At 44.2% G+C, this 14,855-nt stretch overlaps 1 protein-coding gene across 1 annotated transcript in view; it reads left to right on the top strand.

Moving 5' to 3' along the window:
- Window positions 1-14,855, top strand: part of prkar2aa (protein kinase, cAMP-dependent, regulatory, type II, alpha A) — a 192,673-nt gene that overhangs the window by 164,370 nt on the left and 13,448 nt on the right. The window contains exons 13-15 of the mRNA XM_055648002.1: window positions 8,261-8,362; window positions 11,065-11,139; window positions 14,567-14,632. Of these exons, the coding sequence (XP_055503977.1) occupies window positions 8,261-8,362; window positions 11,065-11,139; window positions 14,567-14,632 (243 nt within the window). The remainder of the gene's footprint in view (window positions 1-8,260; window positions 8,363-11,064; window positions 11,140-14,566; window positions 14,633-14,855) is intronic.

The raw sequence follows: 14,855 nt of genomic DNA, 5'->3' as shown, positions 1-14,855 counted from the left end.
ATATTTTCATGATTAAGGACTTCAGGTTATGTTAATCATGTTAATTTTGCATTCAGTTATTTCCGCTATTCTGGTTTACATGTACATCCATTATGTAGATTTTGAACTTGGGTGAAAGCATGATCATTTTGAGTTACTTCCCCACCCCCCCATCCTCCCAAACATCCCCAATAATCAGCCTCAAGGGACCCGACCCGAAATGTCACCTGTGTTCTTCAGAGGCACCCGCTGTGTTACTACAGCGCTCTGTGCCGTCGTCTGTTTGAGATTCCTTATTTCATATAATTTGTCAATCTACCATAGTCATGCCATGATTTCATAGTTTTCCTTATTTGCATTGAAGACCTTGGATTCAGAATGTTTGATTTTTATTTGTAATTCCACAATATTGTGATTAGTATCTTTTAGAGCTCTTAATGCCATCATCAGGTCATCAATTAACCTTTCCCTATTATTATTAATAAGCAGATCTAAAATTGTCAACTTCATTGTTGGCTCCTCCACGCGTTGATCTTGAAGACATCTCTTGTACAATCAATAAATACATTCTATACACCATTACTGTTAATTTTGTTTTCCCACTCGATATGTTAATTAACTTGTCTGTTATAAAAAGCTTGCTCTATGGGAGGTGTTTCTTGGCTTTTCAGGCCTTTATGCTGGGAGATGCAAAGCTGTGGTCTGTAGTACCACCACTGGCTGAATGATAGAATTACATGATCTGGCATTAAGAATTTATAATAGACCAGACCAGGTGCGGACCCGTTGGGTCTGTCCCCCAAGGCAATATTCCCTCACTCACCCATAGCCCCCAACTGCACAGGCACGGCTGACGGGTTCCCGTTGTGACGCCAGAGATCCCCGTTGTGACACGAGTCACGGCAACCGGACCCCAACTGCGTAGGCGCGGCCGGCAAGTGGGAATTACTGCAACGTTTTTGAAGTTCAAATTGGCAATAACCTGTAAAATATAAGATCAATGTGAACACATCTCATTCTCCCCTACTACCCTCCTCCTTTATCCTCCCTCTCCCCACCTTCCACCTACCCTCCTGCTTCCTCCCCTCTTCCCCCTCCCCATCTCCATTACCTCGCCATCCCTCTTCCTACCTCAATCCTCCTCCATTCCTCATCCCCAGCACTCCCTCCCCCACCTCTTCACCCTCCCTCTACTTTCACCTCTCCTCCCCTCTCCCACACTCTCCTTCACCTCTCCCACCTTCTCCTTTCCCCTACCTTCAGTCATTCCCTCCCTCCATAACCCCTCTTCGCTCCCCCTACCCCCCTCTTCTCCCTCTATCCCGATGCTCCCCCACTCCTCACCTCCACCCATCCCGCCCCCCTCTCTCCTCACCTCCTCCACTGCCCTCCTCTCCCTCTATCCCCCCCCCCTCTCGCCACTCTCCCTCCTCACCTCCCGCACTCTCCCTCCTCACCTCCCCCACTTTCCCTATCTCCCTCTATCCCCCACACCTCACCTCCCCCCTATCCCACCCCCCACAATGAAAATCGCAATGTTCTTTCAAATAACCTAAACACAATGTTAGCTGTTAATGAAAATGGAAGAACGATTTTTTTTAGAATAAAATCAATGTAAATGAAAATCCCATTGTGACGTCATGCGTTGCTGACGGGCAGGGCAAGTGGAAAAGTGATTTTTGTACGTTTAAAATGTGAATAGTGTAAAATATTACATCAATCTGAACGAAACTTGGTAGTGCACATCCCAAGACAATGGTGAGTAAGGTGGGCCAAATATTGTAGCGCTATCGTGTACCGTAGTGGATCACATACCGTAGTGGTTTCGGGATCACATGCACGCGCGCATATAAACAAATTAGATGAGAGTATATATGTATATGTGTGGGTGTGTGTGCATCAATTAAAACTCTCATCTTCTGTCACACACACACGCACGCACGCGCACACACACACACTCACTCACAAATTAGACCGAGTGAGACACATTGGGGCCCTGTCACATGGTCCCCAAACACAATATTCCACCACTTACCCATAGACCCCAACTGCACAGGCGTGGCTGACGGGTTCCCGTTGTGACGCGAGTCACGGCAACCCTCCCCAAATGCGCCTCGCCATCCCTCTTCCTACTTCAGTACTTCATTCTCCCTCATCCCCTGCAATACCTCTCCTCCTATTCACTCTCCATCATCTTTCCCCTCTCCTCCCCTCCCCACTCGCTCCCTCACATCTCCCTCTCTCTAATTTCCCTTACCCTCAGTCACTCCTTCGCTCCGTAACCCCTCCCCTCCCTACCCCCCTTGACATTATTGTGAGGTGGAAGCTAGTGTGTTTCTTAAAACAGTTTTTTAAAATGTAAATGAGGTCCCATTGTGATGTCATTGTGAGATGGAACACTGCAGACGGGCAGTTTATGTAAATGAGATCCCATTGTGACGTCATACGCTACAAACTGCCTGTGCAGATGGAAGAGATTTTTTGTCAAATTGGTTATTGTAAAGTTTAAAATGTGAATAACATGGAAGATATACCATCAATCTGAACAAAACTTGATACACCACACACCAGGACAATGCTGATTAAGGTGGGCCAAAATTGTAGTACCAACATGTACCGTTTTGCCGTAAATTCAGGATCACACCGCAGAGACAGACAGACATAGAAACAAACTAGATGAGAGTTTTAGTAATATACTAGACCAATGGCAGACCCGTTGGGTCTGCTCCCCCAACGCAGCCGTTCCCTACCTGTAGCCGTTCCCTACCCGCATCCCCCACGGGAGACGTAGTCGTCGAAGTCGGGTCCCGGCCGTTTTAAAATAGCGTCTCTTGAAGTAGGCGAAGTCGCGTCCGTTTTGCCAACGCGCGATTGGGGGGGGGGGCGGCGGCGGCATCACACACACCAACCACCCATGCACACACAGTTTGAAAAGAATAACCCCCCAGCCGTTTCTTACCTGGAGCCCCCACTGGAGACGTGGTCCTCGAACTGAAGCCGTTCTTGAAAGGCCAAATTAAATGGCGTCTCTTGAGGTTGAAATGCGGGCGCCAGCAGCCGTTATGGTCGCTGGCCAGCAGGAGGCGACAAAATGAGTGAGTGGGGGGGGGGGGGGGGGGTAGAAGGATTTGATTAAAAACGTGTACTTAAAGGCGACGAAATGTAATGAGGAGCGGATACTTAGAAAGAAAAGCGAAATCTCCACCGAAATGGAAAAGACCTGGGAGATTGAGCGTCTGGATTTGGCGTGGCAGTGAATCAAAGGAAGAAAGTAAAAGGATCCATTCCGATTGGACATTCTGCGAGCATCGGCCGTTCCGATTGGACATCTGCGAGTATTGGGCATGAATCAAAAGGCAGAAAGGCAGCCAGTCGTCAGGCACAGAGTTTTAAAGATAGATAGATATAGACTTAGTAATAGACTTAGTAATATACTAGACTGAGTGCAGACCCGTTGGGTCTGACTGCTCCCCCAACTGTGTGCATTGGGGAGCTGATTACGCTGTTTTTAAAATTAGGCCCTGCCCCTGACGTCGTTGTGGGAGCATTGTGACGTCACTGGAAGCTGGTGTTTTAAAAGGTGGTTTTGGCTTTTTTTTTCTCTTTAATCATGAATAACCCGGGGGTGGGGGTGTGAATAACCTGGAGGAAAAGGGGAGGGGCGCGGGAGCCCATTTTGATTATCATTATCACTGGAAGCTCCTGGAAAAAAAGGTTGTCTGTGAGAAGCTGCGGTTACCGTTGGCAACGTCCCATTGTGATGTCATTGTGGCACTCGGCAGCTTGAGAGCCCATTGTGATTTGTGTGCTGAGAGTGGCATTGTGACATCATCAGTGGAAAGTCCCGGAAAAAGGCTATGTGAGAACTGTTTTTTGCCTTTTTTTCAAAACTTGAATTGTCAATAACTTGTGACATGGGATTAAATCTTTCATGAACCTGATTACTGTGTGGAGGGGAAAAATGTGAGTCAGAATATATAAAAACGTAAGCGCTACCGCATAAAGTTTTGGCGAAGATACAAAAACACACACATACACACACACAAGACGAGACTTTCAATAATACATATATGGATATTTAAATCTACCATTTGTAGATTATGTAAAATAATTATAATTTAAATTAAGACTTATACAACATGAAACAAACCTTTCAGCATAATTTGTCCATGCTGACCAAGATGCCCATCTAAGCTTGTGCCATTTGCCTGCGTTTAATCTTCTTAACTACTTCCTCTGCAGTTTATTCCATATACCATATACCCGCAGTTTATTCCTTATACCCGCCACCACGCTCTACAGATTCCTATTAAATCTTCCCCTCACATCTTAAACCTAAGCCTCTCGTTCTTGATTTTCCCACCCTGGTAGTTTTTTTTTTTTTGTTGCACATGAAGCTGCTCTAGCTTTACAACGGTGGATTTCATGTAGTTTTGCTCGTGCTGTATCTGAGGCTTTGCCATTTTAATATCATAAACCTGTTACTGCATTGCACAAGACTTATCAAACCAGATCATTTTGCAGTGATTGAATGTTATATTCAATCAAATTGTTTGTTGTGATCTACTGGCATTCTAAAATAATTTTACAATTAGTTGAATGGCAGAGCCCCTGGGAGTGTTGTAGAGCAGTGGGATCTTAGAGTGCAGGTACATAGTTCCTTGAAAGTTACATCATCAGTCAGGGTATTTAGTATAGAAGTTGAAATGTTATGTCACAGTTGTACAGATGTTGGTGTGACCGCATTTGGATTATCCGTGAACACTACTATTGGAAAGATGGTATTAAGCTGGAAAGAGTGCACCCATTACCACCGGGTGAGTCCGTACGATGGCAACCTCGTCAACAGTCTGTCTCGTCCTTTTCTTTTGTTGTTTTTGGTCTGTTATTAAATGTATGTTGTTAAGTGTATCTTTAGTCTTGTATATTATGTGGGGGAAACTTAAAATCTCTTACCGCGATGGAGATGCGACTTTTTCTGTATTGTATATCCGTCCGCACTGCGGCCTAACATCGTGGAGCTGGTGGTCCATTTGCTGGGGATCGACTTCCGGAGCTCCAACCACGGGAGCATGCGGACTTAACATCGTGGAGCTCGCGTTCCCTTAGTTAGGGATCGACTTCGGGAGCTCCAACTGCAGGAGCTGTGATCGCCCTGACTGCAGGAGCTTTGATTGCCGGCTGCAGGAGCTCCGATCTCCACGACTGCGTTTGTTTCGACTGCCCTAACCATGGGAGAAAAGGATGGAAGAAGATAATATGTTATGGCCTTCCATCAGTGTGCTGTGGTGGATCTTTATATATTTTTTTATATAGTTATGTGCCTTGTTGCTTTTTTGGTAGGACTATGGAAAATCAAATTCTTTGTATGTTTTTACATACTTGGCTTATAAATTAATTACAGTTACAGAAGATTTACAAGGATGTTGCCTGGACTTGGGGACCTGAGCTGTAGGGAGAGGTTAAGCAGGCTGGGATGATTCCGAGTTGTTTGTCTTTTGCACAAAAGTCCGCGAGCATTGCCACTTTCATTTCACTGCATATCTCGTATGTGTATGTGACAAATAAACTTGACTTGACTTGACTTGGAGTGAGGAGGGTGGAAGGTGTTCTTATAGAGATGAATAAGATCATGAAGGAAATAGATAGGGTAAATGCACAGAGTCTTTTACCGAGAGCGGGAGAATCAAGAACCAGAGGACAAAGATTTAATGTCAAGGGGGAAGATTTGATAGAAACCTGAGGGGTAACTTTTTCATGCAGACGGTAGTGGGCCAAATGGACAGGTGACATTGGTGGAGTCCGTGACAAAGGCTCGTGATGAAAAGGAATAAAAAATCTACAGTTTTTGCCTTGACTGCACTGATTGGAATGTGTTCAGGGAAGCAACCACAAGCCTCGATGAATATACGGACACTGTGACATCATATGTCAGCGTTTGTGAGGACAGTTGCATTCCCACTGGGACCCAGATCAGGTTCAACAACAACTACAAGCCCTGGTGTACAGCGGATAGTGCCACTCTAAAGATAAGGCCTACAGGAGCGGGGATGCAGACCTCTACAGGCAGGCCAAGTAGAACATGAGAAGAGGAATTGGAGCTGCCAAAGAAAGGTACTCTGGGAAGTTGAAGAGCAAGTTCTCAGCCATTGACTCATCTTCAGTGTGGAAGGGCTTGCAAGAAATCATCAGCTGCAAGAGGAAAACCTTGGACAATCGTCAGCTGACCAACGACCTGAACAAGTTCTCCTGCAGGTTTGATAGACAGAAACTTAACCCCGGTACTCCCTCCCCCCTCACTCCTCCACCTCACTCTTCCCCAATCACCACTTCATACCTTCTTACATACCTTCTTTGCAAAGACTGGGCCCTCCTCCACTACCCGCCCACTCCTTGCTGTCCAACATCAGTCTGGCCACTTTTCCATCACTAACAATAGAAATTGAGGAGGTGGAAAAGCTATTTGGGAGAAAGAAAAGCCAGAAATCTCTAGGAGCGGACAGTTTCCCACTCTACCCTCAAGCTCTGGCACCAGTCTACACAGACATTTTCAACCAGTTCCTGCAAACCTGCACTGATCCTGCCTGCTTCAAAGCTTCCACTATTGTTCCTGTACCCAAGAAGCCAAGGATTACTAGTCTTAATGAATACAGGCATGTTGCACTGACCTCTGTAATCATGAAAAACCTTGAAAAACATGCCGGCAGACCTGAACAATACCACAAACCCCCTGCTGGATATCCTGCAGTTTGCATACCAGGCCAATAGATCAATGGATTATGCAGTCAACCTAGGCCTGCACTTCATCCTCCAGCACCTTGACCACCAGAGGACCTATGCAAGGATTGTGTTTATGGATTTTAGCTCATTATGCATTCAACACCATTGTGCCAGAGCTACTACACTCCAACTCTCCCAGTTGACTGTGCCTGAACCAGGAATATAAAAAAGGGATTGCAACATTGCACGACTGAGTCTCCCGGGATTGCAGCATTGTAGCTGGTAGGGTTACAATCCCATTGTGCATTTTTACCTGCAGAGGGAAGATTTATTTCTCAAATTTGTTTTTTTCCCCCCAATTAAAAAATGTGAATAACTTGTGAAATATAACATTAATCTGAACGAAACTTGACACAAACCACCACAGGACAATGGTGAGTAAGATGGTGCAAAAAGAAAAGCACTATCAAGTACCGTTTTGGCGTAGTTCCGGGATCACATACACGCAGATGGATGGATGGGAGTTTTAATTATTTATAAGATGATAAGATAGATAGATGAATGAAAGATATGCAAACAAGTAAAAATGATAAAAGGAAACAGGTCATTGTTAGCTGTAGCTAGGTGAGAAAGGTCAGCGTGGGAATGGGAATTAAAGTGTTTAGCAACCGGGAGATCAGGTAGGTCCAGGTGGACTGAGCGAAGGTGTTCAGCGAAACGATCGCCCTGGGTACGTTTGGTCTCGCCGATGTATAAGAGTCCACATCTTGAACAGCGGATACAGTAGATGTAACAGGCTACAGTCATTGTTGTCTAACAAAGGGGCAATCTTGTACTTTCAATTTGACTGTACATGGGTTTAACTGCATATGATAGTATTCCTTGAATTCTGTTGCTAGAATTGGGAGGCAATGATTGTAAGTAGAATCCTGAAGTGTGTCTCATTTGCAGTGTTTTTGATTGAATTTGTGGACAGTGCTGAGGGTGAAGGAGTGTGTTGAGTTAGTGATATTTGGCGTCTGTGCAGTGTATTTGTAACCATAGGGGAAGGAAAGGCCTTGTGGAAATGCGGAGAACAAAGTTGCAAACTGAATGCACTATATTTCAGTGAGGCCAGAATGAGGGTCAGGTGCATGAACAACCTTAGTCCAATTGAATGGTCTAAAAAGCCAGGCAAATTGAATGGCCTACTTCCATATTGCTAATCCTGCTAACTATTTTGTTGAACGTATTTGAATTTTTGTTTTAATTTTACACACAATTCTTTGTTTTTAATTTTATGCCCTGCCCACTCAAAAACCACCAGAAGCAGTCTAGATGGCAACCCTTAGGACTAAGATTTTAATACTTACAAAAGCTGGAGAAGACGAAACAATAGTATCTCTCAGCCTGCACCACATACATAATTTTATTGGAGTTTTTTTTGGATGTGCCAGGACAAAATAAAAACGAGTTATTTGAGATGTGTGGGGGCTGTAACCTGAAGAATTCTATACTTTCCAAAAATGTGTTCCCTTGGTTAAGATTTCTATTGGTTAATTTTCCTTTTTCTTCTTTGCAGGACCGTGTTACATTTCGGAGAATAATTGTGAAAAACAATGCAAAGAAGAGGAAGGCGTATGAAATATTCATTGAATCAGTTCCTCTGTTGAAATCACTGGAGGTAGCAATGTTACAAAATTTTGAGATTTTAAAAATCAAGTCTGCAATTTATCCCATCAGATAAAGCATAACAATAAGTTTAATTTGACACCAATTTCACTTTCATATCTCAAGTATTAAAAACGTTATGGCCATTTTCATACTCGGAAATTAGCATCTTGTTCCCTATTGATTTTCAATGGACATTACAAAAAAGCTGTGATCTTGGATAGTCAAAAAACCCATTTCTTAAGGAAAGATTAACATTTTTAAATAGCCTAAGTGTCCAAAGATTATTCACAAATAATTCACAATATAACATGATTTTTATATCTAATTTACATTAATTTATAGGCCAAATGGAAGGAATTTAGTGTTCAATTGCTGTAAATAAATGCCCATTTAAATCGGCTTTCTAGTGGGTTCCTGTGGAACGCGCTGGTTTAGAATGTTGACATCGCGCTGGATTAGTGCCCTCAAATGCCGAGAAAAATACTGCGGGATATAAAAAGCCCAAAATGAACTACTCGCTATAGATAACTTGATATACAGGGTTATATATATGCCCCATTTAATGTAAAAATAAGGTACATAACTTTAATTGTTTGCTTTATAAAACCCTGGGGCTGCGAGAGGTTGCGGAATAGGACAGTAATTTTAAAACTATTAGAACTATATTATCGAGGCCTATAAAACTAATAATACCTTTTGCGACCGGGTCTTGCAGCGATTTTTCGTTAATGATTTACTAGGCTGAACATCTGCGATTAGTACAGCCTAGTAAAAATCGCGTTTTAAACCCGCCCCCTCCAAACAGCGCCAAAATCGCGGACATGGCTGAGGGCAGCTTCCCAATGACGATTCAGGTAGGTTTTGTAACATACCTACTGGAGGTATAGTTGTTTTCGTGTACACCCTGTACACTAGCATTATCCTACACACCAGGGACAATTTACAATTTTTACCGAAGCCAATTAACATACAAATTTGTATGGCTTTGGACGACCTACAGATTTGTATAGTTAATTGGCTTCGGTATAAATTGTAAGCTGTTTCTGCTGTGTAGGAAAACGGAGCACTCGGAGAAAACCCATGCGGTCACAGGGAGAATGTACAAATTCCATACAGACATCACCCATAGATCTGGATCAAACCAGAGTCTCTGGTGCTGTAAGGCAGCAACTCTAGCACTGTACCAATTAGAGAACAAAGAAGATTTAGTTGGCAAGAGGATCCATCTTGGAGGAACGGCTGCTAACCAGCAGCCGTCCGTTAAACTCCCTTTTTTAAAAGTTTTTCAGTTAGTCCTGTCTCGTCCGTTTGGAGAGATGGACTTTTTAATGTGGGGGGTAGGGGGCAATTTTATTTCTAGGTCCCTACCTGGTCGGTGAGGCAGCTTTTTCTCCGGGCTGCCCGTCGACGCGGCCTACCAGCGTGCTTGGAGCGCCGTTTCCTGGCGAGGACTGCCCAGCACCTCGGCCTCGGTGGCGGCACAGCGCTGGAGCGCTATCGTGGAGCGGAGCGGGCGATGCCCTGCCTGGGTCGCCGCGCTGGAGCGACGCGCTGGAGCTCCGGTGAGCTGGACCACCGAGAGCAACACCTCCGGGCTGCGGGTCTGCAGAGCGGAGCGGGCGGCGCCGATTTCAACATCGGGAGCCTGGGAGCTCCAAACCGGCGCGGCCTTGTCGGCTCCGGAAGCCGCGGTCTACAGCTTGGAAGCGGCCGTTCCAGGTGGCCCAGCCACTGAGAGGACTCTCCCGATGCCGGGGCAAGACCACCCGGTGAGAATGGCCAGGAACATCGGGCCTCCGTAGAGGCAACTGCGGTGGCAGGCCTGACTTTGGGTGAACTTGGGGTTGGGGACTTGACATTGTGCCTTCCCCCACAGTGGTATCCATTGTGGGGGGATGATTTTCTGTCTCTACGTAATCCTGTTAGTCTTTGTCCAAGATGGCTGCCATGAAGGGAGAGTGGACGCTAGCGCGCTGTGGCTGCCGCTGCTCTCTCTTCACATTGTGTTTTTGATTTTCTGTTTTTGGACTGAATTCTGTTTTTAGTTTGTGTCTCTGTGATGTCTTTATTATTTATTTTACTCTGATTATATTTTTATATTCCTGTTAATCTATGTAAGGTGTCCTTGAGATGTCTGAAAGGCGCCCAACAAATAAAATTTATTATTATTATTATTATAACACTCTGAAACATATTGGTGTTATCAGGTGGAATTTCATGTTGGCTGTATGAGCAAATGATGAGCAAATTGGCAACACGGCCTGATTTTGTTTCAGGTTGAATTCCCATCTGTGCCCTTTTAAGTTCATTTAAGGCAAGAAATGAGAATTCATTTGGAAGTGATTGAAGTTGTGGGCTGGTATTGTTTTTGGTTCATTTTTATGGTCATCTTGAAGATAATTGATTTGGGTTTCTGCTGATAGCTAAAAGTAAAGTTTTACACTACTGAGGTTGCACTGCATTCTTTGGCTTGCACTATCAAGGCCTAGTTTTCTAGAATAGGTACAAGTCCCTCCACAGATTGTCATTTTTGTCCTTAATGAGTCCAATTCCTTCTCTTATTACCCTCTAGCTGTTAATATACCAAAATAAAATGCTTGGGATTTTCCTTAAGCATGCTGACATTGATTTATATGAATTGGTGTTTATTGAACTACACTAAAGTCATCAAATATTTCCAACGTTCCCTTTAATATCTAATTACGGTTTCAGCTTGCAGAGAGAATGAAGATCGTTGATGTAATAGGAGAGCGATCATATCAAGACAATGAACTTATCATTAGGCAGGTAAGAAGTCGACTTCATGAGATGTACAACCTTAATGACATTTCTTTTTCATTTTAACAATTACGTAAAAACTTGTAATAACATTTTCTTTACTTTGGACTTTGCTTTAAAGATACAGTGTGGAAGCAGGCCCTTCGACCCACTGAGTCCGCGATGACCAGTGATCACCCCGTACACTAATACTATCCTACACACTTTGGACAATTTACAATTTTACCTAAGCCAATTAATCTACATACCTGCATGTCTTTGGAGTGTGGGAATATGTGTGCTTATGCAAGCAATATCATGGAGTTGGAGAGAGACTGCATGAGCATAGAAATGCCCTCAGGTCCACCAGTGACTTTAAATTAGATCGCCAAATATGCGCGGTGGTTAAGTCCAGCTTCTTTCACCTAAGGAAGCTGGCGAAGGTGAAGCCCATTCTCGAGCGGCAGCATTTTGAGACAGTAATCCATGCCTTTATTACATCTAGGCTGGATTACTGTAACGCGCTCTATTTTGGTGTTGCTCGTTCTTCACTGGCTCGTCTCCAGTTGGTTCAGAATGCTGCTGCTCGCCTTTTAACAGGGACTCAAAAGAGGGAGCACATATCGCCAATTCTGGCCTCCCTACACTGGCTCCCGGTGCACTTTCGAGTTCATTTTAAGATACTGTTATTTGTTTTTAAATCTCTGATGGGCTCGCACCTCTCTGAGCTGCTCCACCCATACGCTCCTGCCCGGTCCCCCAGGTCAGCTGCTCCTGGAGGTACCGAGGTCTAGTCGGAGGCTCAGAGGGGATAGAGCCTTCTCTGTTGCTGCTCCGGCACTCTGGAACACCCTGCCGTTGCACATCAGACAGGCCCCCTCACTGTCCATCTTCAAATCCAGTGTTAAAACACATTTGTACTCCCTGGCTTTTGACCATGCCTGAGGCTTTGCTTCTGTTTGTGGTGTTTTTGATGTTTCTTTATTTTACATGTCTTTTCCTACTATTTCTTTTGATTGTTATTTTTGGTGTGTATTAACTTTTTTGTCAATGATTAGTGATGTACAGCACTTTGTTGCAGCTATGTTTGTTTTTAAAGTGCTCTATAAATAAAATTATTATTATTATTATTATTAATTCTGCGCTGACCATCAAACACCCATTTGCAGTCCACCTTCCCATCAACACCCACCAGATTTGAAGTACACATCCCCTTCTGTGTGGGGAATAAAGTTGTCCTATGGGTCCCTTTTAAATCGTCCCTGTTCACCTTAAGGATGCCACTCGTACGTCACCAGCTTATGTACAGGGAAAAGTTCATGTCAGAGGGGCAGACTCAGACCATTCAGCCTTATTGAGTCTATAGGTGACAATGTAGTCATTGATGGGAGCCGAGGGAGTATATAGTAAATTGGAAACTGAATCATATCCATCAGTTTCCCAATTGTTCTCCCTTGCGCCTTATGTCCATTGTTGATTACGCTGGATCCAGGTTTGGATGGTTACGTACATTTTCTCTGCAAAACAATGGGTGGTTGAACCTGATAGGGTGGTCAGTACCCTGGATAGATGGGAAACCATAGGGTGCCGGAATCAGTAGGGGAAATGGCCGGGCCACGGCCCACCAAAACTGAATCCGTCTGCGATTTTTCCGAAGCACCCTAACTAATGAGGCATGGGTGGGAAAAGCATAAGCACCAAACTTTCCCCAATCTAACGGAAAGCGGTCTACACAGGGATTTGAACATGGCGATGGCAGTGGCCTTCAAACCAAAAAGGAATGTCAAACTCTCTAACGTATTTATCAGTTCAATATTTAAACTTTGACCATTATCTCTAGCAGAACCAAAATGAAGCCGAGCTAACTTTCTGAAGAAAAGTCTCAACCCAAAACGTCCACCTATTCCTTTTCTCCAGAGATGCTGCCTGACCCGCTGAGTTACTCTAGCATTTTGTGTCTATCTTTTCCACAGGCAATTTATTATGTAGGAATTGAGAGAGAGTTGCTTTTGGTGTGCTGAAGGACTAAGCCCTTGTCCTGTGAAAACTTAGCACAGTAGCATGGGCACCTTTTGAGAACCTGTGATATTTGGAAAAGTATTCCTTTGAGCCATTTCAGTGCTTTATTTTACTACTGTTTACTAATCCGAGTAGTAGCGCCATCGAGTGTGGCAGCCTCGCCAGCAGCTGTCTGTCCTTTCATCCTTTTTAGCTATTTTTAGTCTGTCTTAAAGTTTGTTTTTGGAGGTCTTTTAATATTTTTTATGTGGGGGGGGAAGGGGGAAACCGTTTTTCTCAGTCACTACCTGGTCGAGGATGCATCTTTCCTCCGAGCTGCATCTTCGCCCCCTCCTTGCGGCCTACCATCTGGATTGGCGCGGCCTTTCATGCCGGAGACCGGCCAGAACTTCAGCAGCGGCGCAGCACTGGATTCCATCGCGGAGTGGAACGATGCCTTACCGGGATCGCCGTGTTGGAGCTTCAGAATGCTGGGTCTGCCAACTTAAACACCGTGGAGCTGTGGTCTGCTGAGCTTCCAGCCGTGGGCGGCGCTGACTTTAACATCGCGGAGCCTGGGATCGTTGCTGGTGTCGCCAGCGTTGAATCTCCACCCAGCTCGGCCTGTGGACTTCGGGAGCCGCGGTTGCTGAGAGTGTTCTTCTGTTCGAGGACCCCAAACATCGGGCCGCCGTTGCGGCGACTGCGGAGGCCTCAATAGGAACCGACCACTGGTGAACGTGCGGAAGAGGACTGAACTTTGTTGCCTTCCCTCACAGTGGGAAATGTTGATTCCGCTGTGGGGAGATGTTTTTATGTTTTATGTTAAATTCTGTAGTATTGTGTTTATCTTATTTGTGTGCTGCATGGTAACTCAAATTTCACTGCACCAATTGGTGTATGTGACAATAAATGTCCTTTGTCGTTTGTCCTTTGTTTGCTTGTCACCTTTCCAATTATGTGATCCCTTGACCACTGAAAAATCTCTCACAGACTGGCAATTTTTGTGACTTCGAGTCTGTTCCCTTTAGGAATGGATTTCCTTTGAATTCCCTCAAATTTTACTCTTTAGCCTAGCTCCAACTTTTCATGATCTTAATCATGCCCTCTGTACCTGAAGAACTGAAAATCAAAAGTACTCCATTATCCAGCTCCCCTACAATTTTTTTTTGCACACCAAAACTTTCTTTTAAAAAAAAACCAGATTATTTTTTCAAGCTCCAGCTCCTGGATTCTTCAAGGCACTTTTCTATAAAAAGCCACTCCAGTGTTTTCCCCGTGGGAGGAAAAAACGCTCACAGAATTAGTTTTATAATGAGCGCAACATGCCGATGGAAGTAATTCTTAGCACACATAGGGGAAGTCAAACTGATTAAATTATTGATTTGGATGTATGTCAAAGCAAGTTGCTTTCAACTTGCACTTTTCAAATCTGAAATATTTCTCTGTTGTTCTGCAGGGAGATAAAGCAGACTGTTTCTACATCGTACAATCAGGAGAAGTGAAGATCATGATCAAGAGCAAGGTAAGAGATTCACTGACGGAAGCATGAGCTGATCACAAACCGAAGCAAAATAGAACTGATGCGGAAACTATAACAATAGTTAAGTGCTGTAAATGTTGCTGTCTAAAGAAAGAAATAGGCAATATTTTGGGATGTAAATCTTTCAATGTAGTTGTATTTTTTTAAGCAACTGGAGTGTCAGGGAAAATTAGTGAGGTAGGGTTGTTTAGTTGAAGGGAAGGGG

This window comes from Leucoraja erinacea, chromosome 16 (genome assembly GCF_028641065.1).
Source record: "Leucoraja erinacea ecotype New England chromosome 16, Leri_hhj_1, whole genome shotgun sequence".
In the NCBI taxonomy this organism is placed as follows: Eukaryota; Metazoa; Chordata; class Chondrichthyes; order Rajiformes; family Rajidae; genus Leucoraja; species Leucoraja erinaceus.
This window is presented reverse-complemented; position numbering and strand designations above follow the sequence as displayed.